General features: G+C 38.9%; 1 protein-coding gene across 4 annotated transcripts in view; it reads left to right on the top strand.

The window, feature by feature from the left end:
* Nucleotides 1–21,358, top strand: part of CBX5 (chromobox 5) — a 34,638-nt gene that overhangs the window by 4,603 nt on the left and 8,677 nt on the right. For 2 of the 4 annotated variants that reach the window (XM_019960392.2, XM_019960393.2), the window contains 3 exons: nt 12,264–12,442; nt 16,592–16,778; nt 19,960–20,060. In XM_019960392.2, coding sequence (XP_019815951.1) covers nt 12,306–12,442; nt 16,592–16,778; nt 19,960–20,060 — 425 coding nt within the window. In that variant the 5' untranslated portion in view covers nt 12,264–12,305. Of the gene's footprint in view, nt 1–10,413; nt 10,516–10,587; nt 10,757–12,263; nt 12,443–16,591; nt 16,779–19,959; nt 20,061–21,358 lie in introns of those variants that run through there. The other 2 variants (XM_019960395.2, XM_019960398.2) reach the window with 2 other exon arrangements.

Below are 21,358 nucleotides of genomic sequence, written 5' to 3' on the forward strand. Positions count from 1 at the left end.
TTCTAGCTCCTGGTGGTTGTCTGTTTTCCTTGCCTCCTCACTTCCTGCTCAGTCTTCACGTTACTTTCTCTATATGTCTCTCTCAGAACTCCTGCCTCTCTTAAAAAGATATGTGTGATGGCATTTAAGGCCCACCTAATAATCTGGGATAAATTTCTCCTTTCACATCTTTAAAGCACATCTTTTGCCATATAAAGTAATAGTCACAACTTTGAGGGATTAGGTCATGTATATCTTTGCGGGGTGGAGGGAGGCATCATTCAGGCTACTGTACCCTGGTTCTTTAATCCCTACCCAAATAAATATTACCTAATTCAAAAAAGAAAAGGTTATTTTTTAAAATGAGGAGCAAGTGGTGGGGAGAGTAGGCAAAGGCACAGGAAACTCAAAGTGAGCAATTTGCCTTCTTTGGTCCTTAGTTTCTTATGGAAGGAATTGGCTAGGTGATAACTTAGAGTTCTCTAGCCCTAAAATTTTTTATGAAGTGACTCCTACATTGTCTTGGGAGTTTATTTTTGAAGTCAATTTTAAATGCAAATCAATAACTCGTTCTTATATTTTGGGCCAATATAGTCCAACTGGTTTTCCCTAGAACTTGAGGGACAGAAAACTGAGTTGTTGACTGGTTGTCAATTTCTCAGGGTATTAACACGTGATAACAAACCTGTACTTGGGTGTGATTTTCTAAAACGAGTGTAATAGACTAGCTGAACCACTTTTCAGTCATTCCAATGAGGCTGAGGACTGTGTAGTCTGGATTTCCTACCCAGTAAGAATAGTTCATCAAACTTAAACACTTAAAGTCAATTTTACCTCAGTTAAGATAAGTTTTTTTTTTTAAAGAGAGGGGAGTAAGCAGAATTTTAAGGGGGAGAAAGAACTGACAGAGTTTTCTACCTGAAACTAGGTCATGGACCTAGATTTAAAATTTTTCACTTGCAGTCTTTTTTTCTTTTGGCTGTGCGGCATGCAGGATCTTAGTCCCTGCAGTGGAAGCTCTTAACCATTGGACCTTCAGGGAAGTTCTGATGTGCAGTCTTACTCTTCAGACTTACGGAGTGCCTGTGGCATCATGTTTCACTGCTAGGAAGCACACCAGAAATCATGGGATTGAGATGGTGTCATTGAAAGGACTGCTTCAAGATCAAGTTTTATAACACACTATTTATTTCTTCCAGGGAGTGGAGGAACCAAATTGAATTCAAGTGTTTCTCTGATTGTAATCTACAATTCTTAGAATAAAACAAGTTCATATCTGAGCCAACGGGCATAATTATGTCGGAATAAAATGCCCTGTACAAAGAGGTCAACCCAACAGGCTAGGAAATCTATCTTTGGTTTCTGAGGCAAATCCTTGAACTCCATGTGCCTTGTTTCGCATCCCTAAATCAGTAAGACTCAACTCACCTCACAGGGAGTTGTGGAGGGTAATATACTGCTAATTTGTTCAGTATTTCACAACAATAAATTATATCTAGTAATCTGATAAACATAGGCAAGCCTCATTTATGCATGTAGTTGGAGACAAGGATAGATAAAACTTACAGATAGTTCAGAAAATTCATTAAAGTTATTTTTAACTACTACTGTTATCAAACATTTTATCTTTTGTTTCCTGTGTACTTTGCAAAGTTTTCTTATTCTTTTTCCATAACAGACATGGGGTAAGTAGGGCAAAGAGTTAACACTAATGTAGATGATGAAGGGATCAATTCATCAAGAGGAAACAATAATTCTAAAATTTACACAACTAATAATCATCAAAATACAAGAAAGAAAACAATAGAACCTTAACACCTTTTAGTTTAAAAAAACAAAACGGAAATAATGTGTGCTCTGGGGTCAGTCGTGTCCGACTCTGCAACCCCATGGACTTAGCCTGCTAGGCTTCTCTGCCCATGGCATTTTCCAGGCAAGAATACTGGAATGGGTTGCCATTCTTACTCCAGGGGATCTTCCCAACCCAGGGATCAAACAGAGTCTCCTGCATTGGCAAGCAGATTCTTTACCACTGTGCCGCCTGAGAAGCCCATTAATAGAACAGGTAGACAGCAAAGCAGTAAAGACTTGAATAGCACTGTCAGTGAGCCTGATACCATAGACATTCATAGGATATTCCACCCAACAGTAGCAGAATATACATTATTTTCAAGTGCATAGCAGTAGTTAACAAGTCAGACCATCTATCATAAATCTCAAAAGGATTTGATTATACAAAGTATGTTTTCTGGCTGTAATGGAATTAGAAATCAGTAACTGTAAGACACCTGGAAAATACCCCAAATAATTGAAACTAAACAATATACTTCTGAGTAACCCATGGATCAAAGACAAGATCACACACAAAATTGGAAAATATTTTGAACTGAATAAAAATGATGACATAACGTGTGGGATATAGCCAAGGCAATGCTTAGAGGTAAATTTATAGTATTAAATGCTTTAATTAAAAAGACAACGTTTGAGATTGACATGGACACACTGCTATGTTTAAAATGGATAAACAAGGTCCTACCATATAGCACAGGGAGTGCTGGTAGATGTTACATGGTGGCCTGGGTGGGAGGGGGTTTGAGGGGAGAATGGACATGTGTAGATGAAGGGCTGAGTCCCTTAGCTGTTTACCTGAAACTATCACAACATTGTTAATCTGCTGTACCCCAATACAAATACAAGGTTTTTTTTAAAAGGTGGAAAGATCTAGAGTCTTTCTATCTTAACTCAGAAAAAGGGATAAGAATGATGATGTTTAAGGGTACAGAGTTGGAGTAAGTAGTAAATAAACTCTAAAGACCTAATGCAGGACTTCCTGGTGACACAGTGGATAAGAATCCACCACTAATGCAGGGGGCGTGAATTCAATCTCTGGTCTGTGAAGGTTCCACGTGATGCACCGCAGCCACTGAGCCCATGCTCTAGAGCCCGCAAGCTGCAACTACTGGAGCAAGTGTACCTGAAGCCCGTGCTCTGCAAAAAGAGAAGTTCGTGCACTGCAGCGAAGAGCAGCCCCTGTTTGCCACAACTCGAGAAAGCCCTCACACAGCAGTGAAGACCCAGTGCAGCCAAAAATAAAATTATTTTTAAAAATAATAAATCAAAAAATACCTAATGCATGGTATCATGAATATGGATAATATTGTACTGTAATTATATAATGTGATAAATATGACTACACTGTCTACTATATTACAATATATAAATGTATCAAAGATATACATGCTGTATACCTTAAAATATTACATGACAAATTCAATTTTTAAAAATCAAGCCCAAAGTAAGCAGAAGAAATAGTGAAAGTAACAGTAAGCAGAAGAAAGGAAATAGTGAAAGTAAAAGCAGTGAATAGTTGATGAAATATAAAACAAAACCTGTAGAGAATAAAATCAGTGAAAAAGTTGGTTTTTTGGGAGAAGATAATGTAGTGAGCAAGTTTGATCAGTGAAAAAAAGACGAATTAGTAACATCAGGAATAAGGGATATCACTACTAATCCTATAGACACTGTAAGAGTTATAAGGGAGAATTATGAACAATTATGCCAGTGCATTTAATGTCTAGGATAAAATGAATGGCTTCCTTGAAAGACTACCAAAGCTCACTTCAGAAGAAACTAAGAACCTCACTATTCCTAAGTGTATTAAGGAAATGGAATTTGTAGTTAAAAGCCTTCCCACAGAGAAAAACTCTTGGTCCAAATGGCTTGACAGGTGAATTTCCCCAACTTCTATGGAAGAAATAACATCAATTCTACGCAAACTCTTCCAGAAGATAGAAGTGTATTTTTAACTTCATCTACTATCAGACATTTAACTTCTCTGCTTTATATATTTAAAAGTGTTTTCTAATTTTTTTATTCCCCCACAGCAGACCTGTGAGATAAGCAGGGCAAAGTGCTAACACCTTAGGTTAAGTGGCCTGTGTAGTTCAACTTTTCAGTGATCTAGTTGGGATAGGACTCCTATCTTATTCCTAGTTCTGATACTGCTACTGTTAACTAGTTGCCCTTTTAGTAGCTTTTTTTTACAGCAGCGTTTGGGATGCGCTAGCCACTGATGAGTGAACCAGGGAGAGACTTGGTGATACTTCAGCTTAGTTCTTAAGTTGAAGACGGGCTTAAACTCAGTGCTCATGCAATATTTGACACTTACTTGGCTCTCAATAAATATATAACCAACTAGAGAATTTTAGAGCAAGGGTCAGTATTACTGTATCATCCTTTTGGCATAGGCTCTGAGTTGGGATGATGGTTGGAAGCTGGACAAAAAGAAACATCTTATTTGGCTTAAGCAATGTGTCAGAATGCTCAGTGGAAGAGCTGGGTGGTCTGAGATTGGCCATCCCTTAAGCCATTTATCTGATGGTGGCCTTTCTTTGCATTTAACTGTCAATATATCTAAAGTGTAGAGCACACTTTTATGATATTGTAGCATAGTAACTCACACTTATATGTCAATAGAGACACTTGGAAAGATGTACAAGGTTCAATAATTTCTGGTGTGGGTTTGTTTCTCCTGTCATCACCCATTATGTGTTTTTTTACAGCTTTTAAATTGCCACAGAGAGAAATTGGTCAGCATCTTAATAGATGGCCAAGGAGCTGCCAAGGATACCGTTGTATGGGATGGGAAAAAGTTCAATACTGGGTTGATTTTATTTATCTAAATTGTAGGCTGTGACTTCAATATAATTCATGTTGCTAATACACCAAGGTAATGGCAGAGCACAAAACTATGCCATATGTTGAAGGAATGCTCTCTTACTCCTGGAAGTTTTACAGTCTGAGATACCTTTCTTATTCCAATTATAAAAACTTATTGTCAGGATGTGTTAATCAGATTTTAGCATACTGATTTAAAGTCTAATACCATCTCAATAGTTACATTAGAGATTTTAGTTTATGGTTATGCAAATTAATTTTTATGACTCTTGAATGTCTTTGCTAAACTAAGACTGTGGTAGAATGTAAATTGTTAGGCATAGTAGAAGCTCTTCCTTCTAATAGAGGATATGTTGAAATGACTTGAAGAAACCATTGTAACTTAAGCTGCTGATAACCAAAATCTGTACAAGCTAGATAAGTTTGAATCTTAAAGTTTACGACTATTTGAGAAATGCTTTATGACTGTAATTTTAATTGGGGATGTGCACTTCAGTTTTCTTTTAACTCCTCCATATTTTGTGAACATGATTTGCCAAAGTGGTATGTAAAAATCTGAGATTCGCAGTCATCTACTCAAATGGTACTCTTATCCATTTTTCTTAAAATTTATGGAGAAATTGCCAGGTTCCTCATGAAAGGTGACAAGCTCTACTAGTTCATGCTTCATCATATTTAATTAGTAGAGAGGAGTGGGTGTGAGGTAACACTTGCCAGAGACTGTGGTGCTTTGAGAAATTCAGTACATTCCAAGGATAGAGGTGTTCAGAGGCACCATCTGGAAGACATTTCCCCTTAGTGGTACCAAATTCTACTTTCTCTTGAATCGAAAAACAATTGAATAGCTAACCTCTTGCCCATGATGGCTTTAGGTGTGCCCTAACTAAATTTAGAGAAAGCAGACACTTGGGAGACGAAGCACAGTAGATTTGAATGTAGGAAAAAAACAAATCCCATGTAAGATTATTTTGTGGGATTGTGATCTGGTAATGAGATATCAAGAATTTGTGTGTTACTGCTAAATATACCAATGAACCAAACATAAAACAGTTGTTCTGAGAACTGCTGTAGTACACATTCATTTATATTTTTTAATGGGGTCAGAGCTTGGAGGACAATACAGTGAAATTTATAGGGTAGCCTTTATCTCCATTTATAATGTATATGTTTTAATCTAAAAGAAGAAAAGACTCTACTCCCTTGCTTGCTGGCACAGGAGGGTTAGATAATCAGCAAATAGGATACTTTGCCCCAGAATAATTCTGTGACTGGTGGATGCAGTGCCTTGGCCTGATTTTTTAAAGGATGGAGAACTGGAGCTCTGCTAGCCAAGGGAGGAGCATTTCCTCTTTCCACACTCCTCTCTATTAATAAAGTTTGTGTTGCCTATATGTGGCTTGTTAATGATAGGGGTGTTAACGACCACAGTTAATCTTCCTCCTCAACTCTTTCCTAATCCAGTCTCTTAAATAGACATTTAAAAAGCTTTTAACTCCTCTTGAATTGGGTGCTCATGGGCTTTTGGTGGATGTGGAGTGATAGTTATCAGCCCATTTAACAAAACCTGAGAGAGCCAGGACAGCTGTAATGTGCATCTCTATGCTGTGTTTTTGTTAAGATGCCACATGGCTAATACTTTGGAAATCATAAATCTAGTGGAAGAAAACATCTTTATAGAGGGTATTTTAGTTTTATGCTGTATGTGTGGCAAACCTAAAACCATTGGTACTTCTAGATCTATGAAGAGCAAAGAATACAGACCAGATTAAAACGGTTCTGTAAATTTGGTTTCTTTTCATCTTTTTATTTGCTACAGTGGGCTATAAAGAGGACGCCTTGAAGACAACGCTGTAGCTGACAGTTTAATCTTCACATAAGCCAACAGCTTTCCCCAAGGGCCTTAGGGGAGACTTGGGAGTTTCTCAAGCCTGGACCAACGGAAGTCTCCTGTCAGTGGCATATTTAATTAATACATGTGAGAGGGACCTTTGCATATGCCCTTGCCCTTTTCTGCTCTTTAGAATGACTTTTTTTATAGAAGATTTGCGTTCTTAGTGTGCTTATAAAATTTATATTAAAATTCTATAAAAGAGCTCATTGATTAATGCATTTTGACACTTGGTTTGACTACCCACAATAGTTCAGCGGGTAGTTCAGTGAGGCAACTTAGCAGTTGCTTTTGTTACTTTTTAAACAATACAAAGAAAGCTTAGAGAAAGACTTAGGATTATTATATATAGGCATGTGTGTGTATTTTGGCTGCCCTGGGTCTTCACTGCTACGCACAGGCTTTCTCTGGTTGTGGTCAGTGGGGGCTTCTCTTCATCGTGGTGCGTGGCCTTCTCATTGCGGTGGTTTCTCTTGTGGAGGAGCACAGACTCCAGGTGTACAGGCTCAGTAGTTGTTACTTGTGGCTTCTGGGCTTCAAAGTGTGGGTTCAGTAGCGGTGAGTGCCTGGGCGTAGTTGCCCTGCGCATGTGGAATCGTCCTGGACCAGTGATCGAACCTGTGTCCCCTACATTAGCAGGTGGATGGATTCTTAACCACTGCACCACCAGGGAAGTCCTAGTTTATATATATATATATATATATATATATACACACACACACACACACACACACGCACACTGTGTATACATAAGTATATACAGTGTGTGTGTGTGTGTGTGTGTGTGTGTGTGTGTGTGTATGTATATGCTTTTGCTTGTAAGTCGTCATGAAAATGCAAAAGCCACCAGGACAACTGACATTGATAAGCAGTGAATGGAGGGATTGGGCAGAGTACAGAAACCAACGGTCTCATGTGAGTGGTTCTCTGCTTCCAGTATTGATCTCTTAATGCAAACAGTTAATCATGACATCTGTTGTTCTTCTGGGTTGCCCCAGCTTTCTGTGATGCCCTCTCTAATTTCTGGGGACTGGCAGTTTTTACCTTTTTTTTTACTCTTTTACCCTTACAATGTGTGGGATTTTTGGGTCCCTCTCTGCTTCACCTCCTCACCTCTTCCCATTTTCTCTTTTTTTTTTTTTCTGGAAGATTTCATCTGTTAAAGAAGTTCCCTGTCATCGACTTGGAATGTACGTTCTGACTGCCTGACCGCAAAGGTCTTTGATGTTTGTCCAAGGCTGAATTCTCACCAGATTCCCTGGCTTAGGTGTTTTCCCCCAGCACACAGGGGCTTGCCTGTAAGATGAATTTGCCTTGTATCATTGATATGAAGGGTTGGTGGGGCCTGCTCTTTCTCGTGATCGGATGGGCACTTAAATTGCTGGACTCTGTCTGTAGTTGTTGATGCCTTTACCAGAGAGTTCCTGTGTGTGTTCAAGAAAAGGCTGAGATATGTTATGTCTGAAAGACGGGACTTGAGAAGCTCACCGCTTCCCATGGAGATTTCCATACGGATAATAAGGTTGTGCTCAAGAGGCTCGGCCTCTCTTCCTCCGGCATGGTATCAGGATTCTACCTTAATCTCTCCATCATCCTGCCAGCCATGTCTCATTTCTCACACTGGAGCACTCCCTGCTCCCAAGCTCAGCGTGAACCACCAGTCTAGATGCTTTATCTGGTCCAGGCTCTAGCCCTTAAATTGTCCGTCTGGCTTTGTGTTTCATTTGACCCTAATACACTGGGTCGCACTGTCTAAAAGAGAATTATGTCCCCTCCGATGTCTGAGTGCATTTCTCATTTCTTACTGCTGCTCCTGAGCAGATCTGTAACTTCAAGGTTAAGATAAGACACATTCCATCAGAACTATGTCGTCATCCTTGCCAGCTTCTGATCTGTGACTGTCCAGGAGATTTACAAGACAGTTGCATGCCATTCTTTACAGAATATTATGGTTGGACTCTGACTCCTGGCATCAGGCCCAATTTGATTTGTCAGCTGTTGCAAAACCCATTTCCCAAAGAGAAAGGGATCTTAGCCATGTGCATTTTAGCCAGTTCTTAAGAGTGGGAAAGGGGGAATTGATTTGGTTCTTTATTTCTTGATGTTTTAAGGAGAAAGATGGGACACCAGAATGTTTTTGTCCGTTTCCTCATTGGATTCCCTTGTTTTCCCTGAAAGGTTTCACTAAAATCTTACTATTGCTGTCATTCTTTCCTGTCCCTTATCCCTTCACAGAACTGCTATTTTTTCATTCTGCCGTCTCCAATGTTTTCCTGAGTTTTAAGGACTAAGAATTTTGCCCTTGAGAGAAAAGGTTACCTGCCTTTTCTCTGAAAGTTTATTGGTTTACCAGCAGCAGGTTAACAAAGACAATGTTCCTCCTTTCTTGCTCTCTAACATGTTGAACTGCAGGAGTTACTCCATGTAATATGGCTTAATGGCTTAGGAATTTGGAAGGTCACGTATTTCCTGCTGCTGTTGTATTAGGCCCTGTAATATTTTATAAACGCTTCTCTTGGGGGACTTAACAGCCTTTGGTTTCAACATAAACTCACCCTTTCCCTTGGAGGTAGGCAGTGGGGATTTATTTGGCCCCCTTTAGTGATTCTGGGGTTAGACCTAAAATTTATTTACTCAGGATCACACATGGGAAGTTAATCACAGAATCACAACTCTGATATAATTCCTTTGGCATTGTTTTCATATCCCTTAACTATGAAAAGTTTTAAAAACTTAGAGAGTTGAGAAAGGCAGATTTTACTAAGATTTCCTGATGAGTCTATTCAAAGTTAAAGAAATTCTTATAGTTGAAAACTGCCCATTGTGCTCTCATACCCTACAGTTTCTTATTTGATAGGCAGAATAATCACCATTCTTTTTTTTTTTTCCCCCTCAGTTGGGTTCTTTGCTTTTGATTGTCCCTTATTCATACTCTCTTGTGGCAGCAGCCTTTGTCTCTAAAAGACTCATCTGTAAAGAGAGCAGAGTTGTGGAGCTCTCTAAAATGTTCTTTAAGGCCAGCAGAAAGGAATATTCACAGGACTGCAAGTCTCTTAAGTCTCTTTTCTTTATCTCAGTCCTCCTTTTCTCAAGTATTAGGAATTTTTAATACACGGGGTTTTTATTATTATATTGTATAATTAATGTTCCAAGTGGGTAATTATTTTAAAATGTGTTTTATAATACTACAAAAACAACTAATGAGAAGTGGTTTTCAATTAACAGTAATGGTTGTGACTGGACTGTTCCTTTCCCTTCTGTTTTTTAAAACTACTGGAGAATTAAATTGTTTTCTGTCTATAATTTCAGTTGAAATTCGGTAGTGCTTCAAGTCTCTAGATTCTGTTTCTGAATCTAGCAATCCCCCAAGAAGGAAAGTTGTATAGTATCTTTGAAATACTTCTCCCTTTCCTGTTACTCCCTGCACCTCCCCCGCCTCCCAGTTTTAATTAACTGTTCAGTGACAGATGGTAGAAAAGGCCTCGCCTAAAGTGTTCCTGGCGGGCTGGATTAGGGGGTCGTAGTTTGTCCTGATCTTGTTGTAGAAGGATCTAGCCTTTCCCCGCCCCCACTTCCAGTTGAGCGATAATCCTGTTAGATCTTAAAATGCTATTGATTAAATTCCCAGTGCTCTTAGAGAAATAAGCACAAGTTCTGGATTTAAAAACCCAAGAGCCAATTCCCTGGAGCTCTGAATGCCTTAGACTTGAGGCCAAGGGAGGTACCTTCCAACTTCTCCACCCTGCCTTCACTGAAAAGGAAAGTTAAGCCTTTTAACTTTTCCGTTTGCTTCTCTCCCCCCTTAGTCTAGTAAGGCTGCCAGTTGCCATGGCAACGGACTGGGACAGCTGCGCAGTGGCGCCTAGGCAGCTGGGTGGGGGCGGGGGAGCTGCCAGCCCGCCAAGCCCCAGACCTGGGAGGGGAGGCCCCTCCTGTTAGCCCAGAGGGAAAGAAAGAACTGGGGCGATCCGGTAGGTAAAGGAGGGAACCCCCATTCATCTTCTACCTTTGGGGCTCCTCTTCTGCATGAAGGTATAAAGGGAGATTGTCCTCTTTCCTCCCTGAAACTGAAGAACACATATGTAAATCCTTGTTTTTCCTCGTGAGGCAGGGGAGGCCATAGTCACAATGCTTAACTGCATGCATGTAACCCGGGGCTGGTTTTAACCCTGGCGCTCTGACCTAAACTGCTCAGCTCCCGGAAATTCCAAGGTGAGTGGGGGTGGGGTGGGGTATTCTCCCTGGAATATGACATTTCCTGTCTCTGGTGAGGTTGGAGGCTGCTTTTATTTTAAATAAATCAGATTTTTTTTCCTTGAAGCTAAAGGACTTTCGTCTGAATTCGTGGAAAAATTATTTTGAAACTCCTTACCTTACATTCCCCCCACTCCCACTCCCTCATCCAAACGAAGTATTTTGATAAAAAGAGTTTTTTGGGTGGGCACACCTATTGCTAGTAAGTTCTGGAGGTATGATTTACAACTATATATCCTTGGAATTCCCTAAATTTTGCTAGTTTGCAGTAAATTGATTAATGCAACTTTTTATGGTACTCAAAGACAAAATTCTGAGATTAGTAGTGACCTTTCCTATTCCTGGGGTGGTCATCTGATCAGAAAGAAAATGTTTTTAGAATGCTGAAAAAAAAGCTTTAAGGTTTACAGCAAAATAAAATGGAGTTCACCTAAGAAAACAATCCCTGCTACTCTATAATCCAGACTCTAGGCACCATTTAACAAGGTTATGGAAGAATTCTTAAAAATGATTGTGGTGACAACAAGGAGAGAATTTTAAAACACTAGAGTCTCTGCTGTATACCCCCTGGTTGTGCATATTTCTGAGCTTAACTCAATTTCCATTTGTGTTGCCTTGCTTCAGCTTTCCTTGGGCCTATGAATGGTTCTTCTGTGTTTGGAGGCTTCATGTTGCTGTGAGTCTGGGACCAGACCTCTGTTTTCCTCCTCCTCTTCCTTTGGCCCAAAGTCAGCTCCAGTTAAGAGGAGAGGTACCTCCTTAATATTTGGATTAGTTGAGCCTTAAGAATTACTGAACAGCCCAATGACTAGTTTTGATTTTTAGGACAAAAAAATATTTTTCTCCTCCCTGCCTCCCTCCTATCCCCAAATGAAAGATGAGGCTTAATATATTTGAGGTGTCAGCCTTGCTTTTGTGAGCTGATGGATGCTCTGAAGGGACAAGCTCAATTTGTTGAAGGGAAATGTACCGAGTCACTGAAAATGTGGTGAAACATGCCAGAGCAGGCCTTTTTTGTCCTGCTAAGAGACTGCTCAGAATGCTCAGAGCAGGGGAAAGTTAGATTTTGGTGGCTTTTCTTTTTTTTTTTCTCTCATTTTTATAGAAAATCTTAAATAGAAGGTTTTCCATATTTCTCTTCCAGTTTATGACTTGTAGACAGTTGTAGAGGTACCAGGAGTAAAATACCACACACTACTTGTTTTATGGAATCTGAAATTAGAGTTAGATAATTGTGGCCATCTAATAATTTTGATCTTGTGAGCCAAAGAGAAAGTTGTAATTAAGAAAGTGGGGATCTGCCCATTTTTGGTTACATTCTTAGGACTCATCTGTAGAATGTTTCAAAACCCAAGAGAAAGGTACAGGGCAGCTTTGTGTACACCCGCTGCATCCCATCAAGAAGAGACTGAACATTTTAACTGCCCACATGGATTCTGACCATTTTTGTCCTTTCCATTTGCAGGAACCCGGTGGCCTTAGTCCTTCAGGTGAATCAGCGTGAGACATGGGAAAGAAAACCAAGCGGACAGCTGACAGTTCTTCTTCAGAAGATGAGGAGGAGTATGTTGTGGAGAAGGTGCTAGACAGGCGTGTGGTTAAGGGGCAAGTGGAATATCTACTGAAGTGGAAAGGCTTTTCCGAGTAAGTACTTTCTGTCATGCTTTGGGACTCAGGCAGGTAGACAGCTTTGGTTCATTTCCCTGTGAGCCATCACCATCTTTGTCTTGTTCTTTCCTCGCCTGTACTCCTTTCTAAGAGTTGCAAGACACTGCAGTAAACTAAGCAAAGTCTCCGCTTCTTGGAGCTGATGTTCTAATGAGACTGCTTTTGAGAGGCAGTGTAATGAACTGGTTAGAAGCGTAGATTAGGGGCCAGATTGCCTGGGTCCAGATTCTTGCTCCCACCACTTACAGTATGAGCTGGGTGACCTTGGTGACGTTCCTTAATCTTCTTTCCTCCTCAATAAAATAGGGATAAGAAATAGTATATATCGTAGAGATGTTGGGGAAATGTATAGAGTCAGACACATAAGGTCAGTTTAAGTGTAAGCTGTTATTCTTTTGGATGTAACCAAACTAAAATACATACATTTAAGTAGAAGTTGTAGTTGATCCCATAGCTCTCCATAATGACCCTTGGCCCTCACAAGTGTCCTAGGATGAAACACTCATCTTCATTATTTTTTTTAACACTCATCCTAATAAGAGACTTAAATCTGAGACCCAATATTTATTTTTAAAAATTTAAATTATATATATATAAAACTGACGCAAAAGAAATTGAGTGAACACTCAAATACATTCCACCTCTTTTCTACAATAACACTTTTTAATATAATCTTTATTCCTCAATCTGTCTTTTTTACTATTATTTATTTTAAAGACCTTAAAACCCCTCTTTCACGTCAGTGAGCTTTAAGAATGATACTGAAGTGTTGAGTATTCAGAGTTAGGCAGTAACTGACTTTAAGTGCTGAAGTAAATATACACATACTGAAGCATAGAAGAGGTAGCTTGAAAAGTGAATTACATGAAGCTGTGTAATCATTAGGCATTTTGCCTTAATTTCTCATTAATTCTCTTCCCAGGATGCCTGATAACAAAGAATGGATTTCTCTGAACAGCAGTGAGCTGATAGGAACTGGTTTAGGCTCCTAGGAGTGTTCAATAGAAATGGAATGCAAGCCAGATGTAATTTTAAATTTTATGGTGGCTACATTAAGGAAAAGTGGAATTAATTTTAATAATATATTTTATTAGACACTCCCATCAAAATGCTATTTCCAAATTAATACAAAAATTATTAATGAAATTTTATATTTTCATGCTAAGAATTTAAAATCTGTTATATATTTTTCATTCTACAGCACATCTCAGTTCATACTAGCCACATTTCAAATGTTCATTTACCATATGTGGCTAGTAGTTACCATATTGAACATCACAACTTTAAAGTGTGAGACTTTAATAAAAAATTGAATGCTTTGTCAGTACCTTGGGACAAAGGTGTGATCAGGAGCCTTTGGAATATAGTCAAGGTTATTATGGGAATCAAGTTTCTCATCTGGAGCGTTGTTGGGGTTTTAGGCGGGACGGCTCATGCACTGCAGGATGCTTAGCATTTGTAGCACAGACAGAACTAAATGTGGGTCGCACGGCAGTCAGAATATGCCCTCCATATTTCTAAAGAAGTGTGGTATCATGGCATCCTCTAGAGTTGAGCATACAGATTTGAGAGGCCTAGAGCATCATGAGCTAGGAATTAAAATACACCTTCATGAAGGGGGCTTCCCTGGTAGTCCATGGGTTGAGAATCTGCCTTGCGATGGAGGGGACACTGGTGTGATCCCTGGTCCAGGAAGATCCCACATGCTTCAGAGCAGCTAAGCCCTGTGTACCACAACTGAGCCAGCGCTCTAGAGCCTGTGCTCTGCAACAGGAGGAGCCAACGCAATGAGAAGCCTGTACACCGCAATGAAGAGTAGCCCCTGCTTGCTGCAAGTAGAGAAAGCTTGAGTGTAACAGTGAAGATCACCACAGCCAAAAAATAAATGTTTAAAAAACAAAAATACACCTGAAGACTTTAAGGGTGTTTATTTGGCCCATTGAATCATCACTGGAAATTGTTGGGTGTTTTGAAGAATTTGAAGACTGTGTAGTTGAGCTATTGGTACCTTACATAGATAAAAGAGGTAAAGAAAAGATTTAGGGTAGATGGATTAACATTTGTCCTGAGTTTTTCAAAAGTATCTAGAGTTTCATTAAAGACTGAGACAGATTGTGCCCCTTCAACATTGTCCACAACTAAGTACCTGCTGTTTGCTAGGCAGTGGTTATATCCTACCTCATGTGTTCTCTATAATTCTCGTAACAGCCTTTAGAGGTATTTTCAGTTTACAGACGAGGAAATTAATTGTTTACCAGAGATAACATACCTGATACATGCTAAAACAAGGATCCAGCATCACATTTCTTCGGTGCTAAAATCCAGATTCTTTGTAAGTTATACCATGTTGTCTTTTGGGAAAACTGATTGTTGTAGAAATAATACTAACCTGGTGGGGAAGGGATAATCCCGTTAGAAGATTGGCTTTCCTTGGAGGCAACAGAGATTCTTCTCCTACCTCCGCATCTTCGCTTGCGTACTGTACTACAGTGTTGGCATGCCTCTTGGATTTGGTGCCTTAACTCTCCTGGGATAGTAAACTATATATATCTGTGAATTTGGGAGAAGTTATTGTACGAGGATTTTTTTTTTTTTTTTTTTTTGGCTGAAAGAAGAGCTGTGAGGGAGAGGCTTTCCAGTTTTAGCTCAAATGATTTAGAAATAAACTTTGTTTCATTCTTAAGCTCTTTTTGCAGAAAGCTGAAGTCTAGAGTAAATATCTCAGATTTTTCCATCATTATTAAGTTACAGCATGTGTTCAAACCATTCTTATTTAAAGATACTACATTGTTTTTGTTTTTAATAAAGTATCTAAAATAAATTGTGCATAAATGTAAAAAATATTTCCTAAGTCAGTGAAGGGATTATAGAAACTGTGTCTGTGATATATGTACAGATATATCTTGATGTAGCTAGTTCTTAATGAAAGAACCTCTGCCACTGGCTAGGAGTGAAGAGGATGCCTGGTCTAGTTTTTCCCAAAGAAGATAAATGTCTTGCTTTCATTACATAACCTGCTATTGGTATTGGTGTTTTGCACTTCTAAAATCCATGCTGGGAATACAGAGAACAAGTTTGTGAATGCAAACTTATTTTCCTCATAGAAGGACTCCCCTTGATCCAAGTTTAATTAGACACAGTTATTTAACTTGAATTATTTTTGCTTATTAATATAGAGATGCGTTTTGATTACCTAGTGACAGTAGACTTGAATCCAGAGCAATGAATGAATGCACTCCAAATCCCAGTTTTGAGTCTTTTCCTTTTTATGGTTTGCTTATATTCTAATGATTTAACCCCTTACTGCCTTTTTTTTTCTAATTAACTACTTAAGCCTTCCAACAATTTGTTGGCATTTCTTGGAAATATAAGTAACATAATTAAGACATAATTAATTGTCCTCTCTTCAGGATTTACATAGATGATGTATGAAATCACATTTGCCACTTAGAAAGCAGAACTTATATTTGAATGTTTAACAGGTTTATTGATATACAGTTTACATACCATAAAATTCATTTATTGAAAGTATACAATTCAGTGATTTCTGGTAAATTTTTAGAGTTGTGCAACCATCAGCATAGTCCAGTTTTAGAACATTTCCGTAACCTCCCCAAATTCCCTTGAACATTTTTGTATTTAATTGCAAGCTCCAGCCACAAGGAACTACTGATCAGCTTTCTGTTTTTAAATGTCTTTCCTAGACATTTCATATAAATGGAATCAGACAGTGTATGGTGTTTTGCATCTGTTTAGTTTTAACTTAGCACAGTCTTGACGTTCTTCCATGTTGTAGCATATATTAGTATTATGTTCCTTTTTTGTTGCTGAATAGTATTTCATTGTATGGATATACCATGTTATGTTTATCTGTTCGCCTGTTGGTAGGTATTTGAATTGTTTTCTGTCTTTGACTACTAAAATGCTGCTATAATTGTGTGCAAGTTTTTGTGTGTGTGTGTGTCGATATATTAGATAGATTTCTAGAATCAAATTTATTATCTCCTTTAAGCATAGGGATTCTATTCCCTTTTTGCCTACTTGTCTTCTGTGAAGTAAAGTATTGGATTCCCTCTTACCCCAAAACTTCTTCATTTCTTTCCTTTTTTCTCCATTCTTGCCCAGGGAGCACAATACTTGGGAACCTGAGAAAAACTTGGATTGCCCTGAGCTAATTTCTGAGTTTATGAAAAAGTATAAGAAGATGAAGGAGGGTGAAAATAACAAACCCAGGGAGAAATCAGAAAGTAACAAGAGGAAATCCAATTTCTCAAACAGTGCTGATGATATCAAATCCAAAAAAAAGAGAGAGGTAAGCTTTATTTCTCCTGTCCTCCCCCCCTCCATCCCCCACTCTTCTTCCCGTGCTTCCTCCTCGCTCCACCCAAAAAAAGGGGGCACTGTTTTGGTTGGTTTTATTCTGAGGATGGCCTGTAAGGTAGATTGTTGAACACGAGAGTTCACTGGGGAGGGTTGTTGATCCACTACAGCGCCCCCTCCTGGCTGAGTAAGAAATGTAATATGTGTCCACTGAATTGTGCTAAGGTGGCAAAATTAAATCCCTGTAAAACATTCAGCCACTCTGTGCCTTTTTTGTGAATAGGTGGCTGAGTTGTCTTACAGAGAGTCTTTAGTGAATTTTTTAGGGATAGAAAGAAGCTTTAAAATATCTACCACTTCATTTTTTTCTTTTATTCCAAAGATAGCACTTAACTTTAACCCTTTATAGTCTTTCTTTTTTAACTAAGGTGAAATCACATAACATACAACTAACCATTTTATTTTATTTTTAAATTATTTATTTATGGCCACACCAACACATGTGGGATCTTAATTCCCTGACCAGAATCAAACCCACGCCCCCTGCATTGGGAGTGCATAGTCTTAACCACTGGACCGTCAGGAAAGTCCCCAATTAACCATTTTAAAGTGAACAGTTTAGTGGCATGTATAGTCTCTCTTGATCCTATTGTATTTTTACATGTTTCAAATTAATTTTCATCTTCCTTTGGAATCTTTTTATTCAGTTTTGAAAATGTGTTTATGAAATTTTGGTTTGATTCAGTTTTTTTAATCCTGATATTTAGCTGTTAAGTAGCCATAACCACTGTTCCTGTCTTTTTTTTCTCATCTATATCTTTTCCATCTGTGCTTCCATTCCTTTCATTAATTTCAAGGTTGTGAAGTCTTTTGTGGTGAAGGATATATCATACCCTTAAAGTTTAATACAATAGAAGTGTAAGTCTGCTTCTGAATCTTCTAGCATCCCTGCCATAAGCATCCATATTTATCTTCATTCTCCTTGGATACCCGTCTTGGTAGAGCATTAGTTCCCAGCCCTGGCTGCATATTAGACTCATGGCAGGGGGGCAGCCGGGTGTTTCAAAAGCCTCCGGTGCCCAAGATGCACTCTAGACCAATAAAATTCAAATTTCTGTGGGTTGGACCTGTGCATTAGTATTTTCTAGAGACTTACACAGGTGATTCCTGGTCTCTAGAGGAGAGAAAATGGGAGAACAACTTTCCAAAAAGAATTGAAATAAGAATGAAAGATTGGAGGCTGTCAGTGAAAGTGGACGCTAGTATTTTGTTTGTTTCCCTGATTAATTTTATTTTTTGCAATCTTATTTTTTAAAACTGCCCTGTTCTGGTGAGATGTGTATATCATTATGATATAGCATACTAGTAAATAATTTGAAAATGCCTTCCCTTCTCTAAGGAGCTAAGACTTGGGTCTATCTTTCTTTTTACTTTTTTATTAGTCCTTTGTATTCTGGTTTTTGTCATTTGATGCATTTTCCAGCTAAGTAAAGAGACCAAGAAACAACACAACATGACTTCTGTAGCCATTTTTGACATACAGTATGTATTTCCTCAACCTAAGGTTTCTGTTCTTTTAAAAAGGAGCAGTCTGGGGGAGGGGGGCAAAAAAAAAAAAGGATCAATCTGACTTTGAGACACTGGCCAGTGCAGAGTTTGGTTCCTAGGCCAGGTTTTGATGCTGCCGACCTTGAAAACCAGCCCCCCACACACATGTCCCTTACATTGTAATGTTCATCTGGGGCCCCTGGCAGCGTTCTCAGCAGTCCTGATGGCTGTCATGTAGGCAGCTGGGAAGATAGGTGATTGTATATTTTAAAGGTGCAGGAGGGGATTTCGTTTCTTTCTTTAGACCACTGCAGAAAAATTTGTTAGTCGGCATTATGCCTGATTTAAGATTACTGCCTGTGTGATGATTTTAGCATTTTCCTCGCCTCGGCTCCTTTTCAGCAGCTTGAACATTTTTCTTCTCTTCCCTCCCTATGTGGCAAACTGTTTTCAGCCGCCAGCTATGATTTACGACTTGGTTGCTGTGCCAGCATTCCAGCTGTGAGCAGCTGTGTGCACATCTGGGAACCTCCTCCCTTTAAGCGCCCCCAAAAGAGGCTGTGCTTTTGAGCCTGTATGTCCCCTGATTCATGCATGGGATTTCCTGCTCAGTGTGGGCCCTGGTATCTTTGGGACCACCTGGATGCTGAAGGCTTTGTATCTCTCAGAAGAAAGCAAAGTGAACGGCAGATCAGAGATTTTATCATGAAAATCAGACATTGGCGATTTAGTTCATTTGGGCAGTCTTTCTAAGTCTTTTTTGTGTTACCATTAGATAAGCTGGCATTATCTTCCATAGTAAGGTTGTTTAAATTACCTGGTTTGTATAAAATTTCACCATTTTGCTCTCACCAGTGCCATCGCACCTGAATCAAATCCTATGCTCCTTATCTAGATTGCATGATTGCAATTTGACCAAGTTTGAATAATCCCCTACAGAATTTTTTTTGTTTTAAATCCCTCTCCAGTTTACTCTATAAAGCTAATGACCTATCTCCATCAGGAGGGGACAGGCACAGATCAGGGCCTCTTCCCCAGTGCATGGGGATTATAATATGTGATCTCTGAAAGAAATTTGCTATTTTACAGTAGTTCTTTGAATCCCTTCTTAATCTTAATCACTGTTCATTTGTAAGTACAGATGGCTATGTGAAAAGAAGTATTAAAAGTACTGGTCATTGTTAGGTGAACTGCAAGTCCAGAGAATAAACTCCAGATTGAGAGGTGGTATACTTGAAGTTTATAAAATGAAAAAGGATTTAGTTCACCTGGACTTGTTTATCATCTGAGAAGCAAGTTTAAGGATATTAGATTAGGGGATGAGAGGAGTTCCTAGATGATGACTCCAGAATATTTAAGGGATATTAAGCAGTTTTAGGGGCCACTCCCAGTCCTTTGACGGAATACTAAAAAGACAGCTGCATCTTCCTGCAAAATAGCTCTTAGCATCTCTGTTACTGGCTGACGCAGTATTGTATTTCTGCAGTTCTAAGAACTTTATGAATTGAGTGACCAAAATGGTATCCAGTAATATTAACTTAGGTTGTGCTTTATTGAGCTGAGAAACAGGGAGGTTTTTCACTCTTACCTCCAAGCTGTAACCTTTCTTCATCTTCTATTTATAGCAGAGCAATGATATCGCTCGGGGCTTTGAGAGAGGACTGGAACCAGAAAAGATCATTGGGGCGACAGATTCCTGTGGCGACTTAATGTTCCTAATGAAATGGTGAGAGAGATTGGGCCTCCCTCTGCAATTGTGTTTCTTTGCAGTGACTTGAATTCGTATGGAAGATAGGGAGGGAAGACTGAGTATTCCCCAACTAAGAATTGTGATCTAAATTTTTAACTGATACCAGCTGTCAGTATTAAATGGGAATTGTGGTTCAGAGTGGATTTAAGATTGTAAAACTTTGGTATTAAGCCAAATTACATTAGCCCACATACCAGAAAATGGTAGAATTGAGGTAGGAAACATATAAACATGATCTAACCATTTATTTACACAGTTCTGAATCATTTACCGTTAACACCATGAGCCTGTGGCCATGGGATAGAAATTGAGTGAGGCTTTCTGCCACCACTGAAGACCAAGACCGCTGAATAATGTCTAAAAGAGAAAAGTAATCTTAACAAAAAGCATTAAGGATAATACTAGCCAAAGCACAGGTTATTTCATCCGGTAGAGGGAATAGCTCTCAGAGAAAAGTGTAGTTGCTTCCCCTCAGCTTGGTTTCTTAAAGTCAGAGTGATTTATGGTGCAGCCCCCCTGCCTTTCTGTTTCCATGTGTTCTGGCTTGTGATTTAAGTTTGATCTCTAAATAGAGGGTTCCTGCTACAGTGCCACTAAGGAAACTAATTAGCTTAAAAGTTGGATAGTCAGGAGGTTTAATATTTTATCTGATCGAAATTTTGAGGTAAATTACCCAGAAGCCTGTATTTGAAGACTCACTATAATCTGTCCAAAGTCAGGAGCTGTATTGACTGCTTTTCCCACTTAGCCATATGTGGAACTTAACGATTTACATTCACATATTAACTACCTTTTTCCACCACAGTCCAAATTTGGGTAGCTGCTCTAAGCTGTGTGTTTTCCCCCTCCTCTTCCTACCCATAATGCTTACCTCCATGAGTTCAGTATCTCCATTTTCTAGAAAAGGAGTTAGGTGGAGGGGGAAAAAAAGAAGTTAGTTGTCTTTTTCCACATCTCAGTGGAATGTTAATTAAAAAATTTTTTTTCTTCTTGATTTGGAATCCTGGTTAAGGAACTTGCTAGATTTTTGTTGTTTTTGTTACACTGGATAGTAAAAAGTGTAACTTGGATAATTGAAATTTGCAGCTAATTCCTGCATTTCATTTTAGTGACTAGGTTCTACATTCTTTGTTGACTTAAATTTCTATTTTCTTATTGTTCCAACCTACAGTTCTGACCAAAAGGATGAGTGTTTAAAAGGCCAGAAGATGAGAAGGGTTAGGACCCTTTCATGATCCAGATGATCCAGAAACTGGATTGAGCAATTTATGCGT

This window comes from Bos indicus, chromosome 5, assembly GCF_029378745.1.
Source record: "Bos indicus isolate NIAB-ARS_2022 breed Sahiwal x Tharparkar chromosome 5, NIAB-ARS_B.indTharparkar_mat_pri_1.0, whole genome shotgun sequence".
In the NCBI taxonomy this organism is placed as follows: Eukaryota; Metazoa; Chordata; class Mammalia; order Artiodactyla; family Bovidae; genus Bos; species Bos indicus.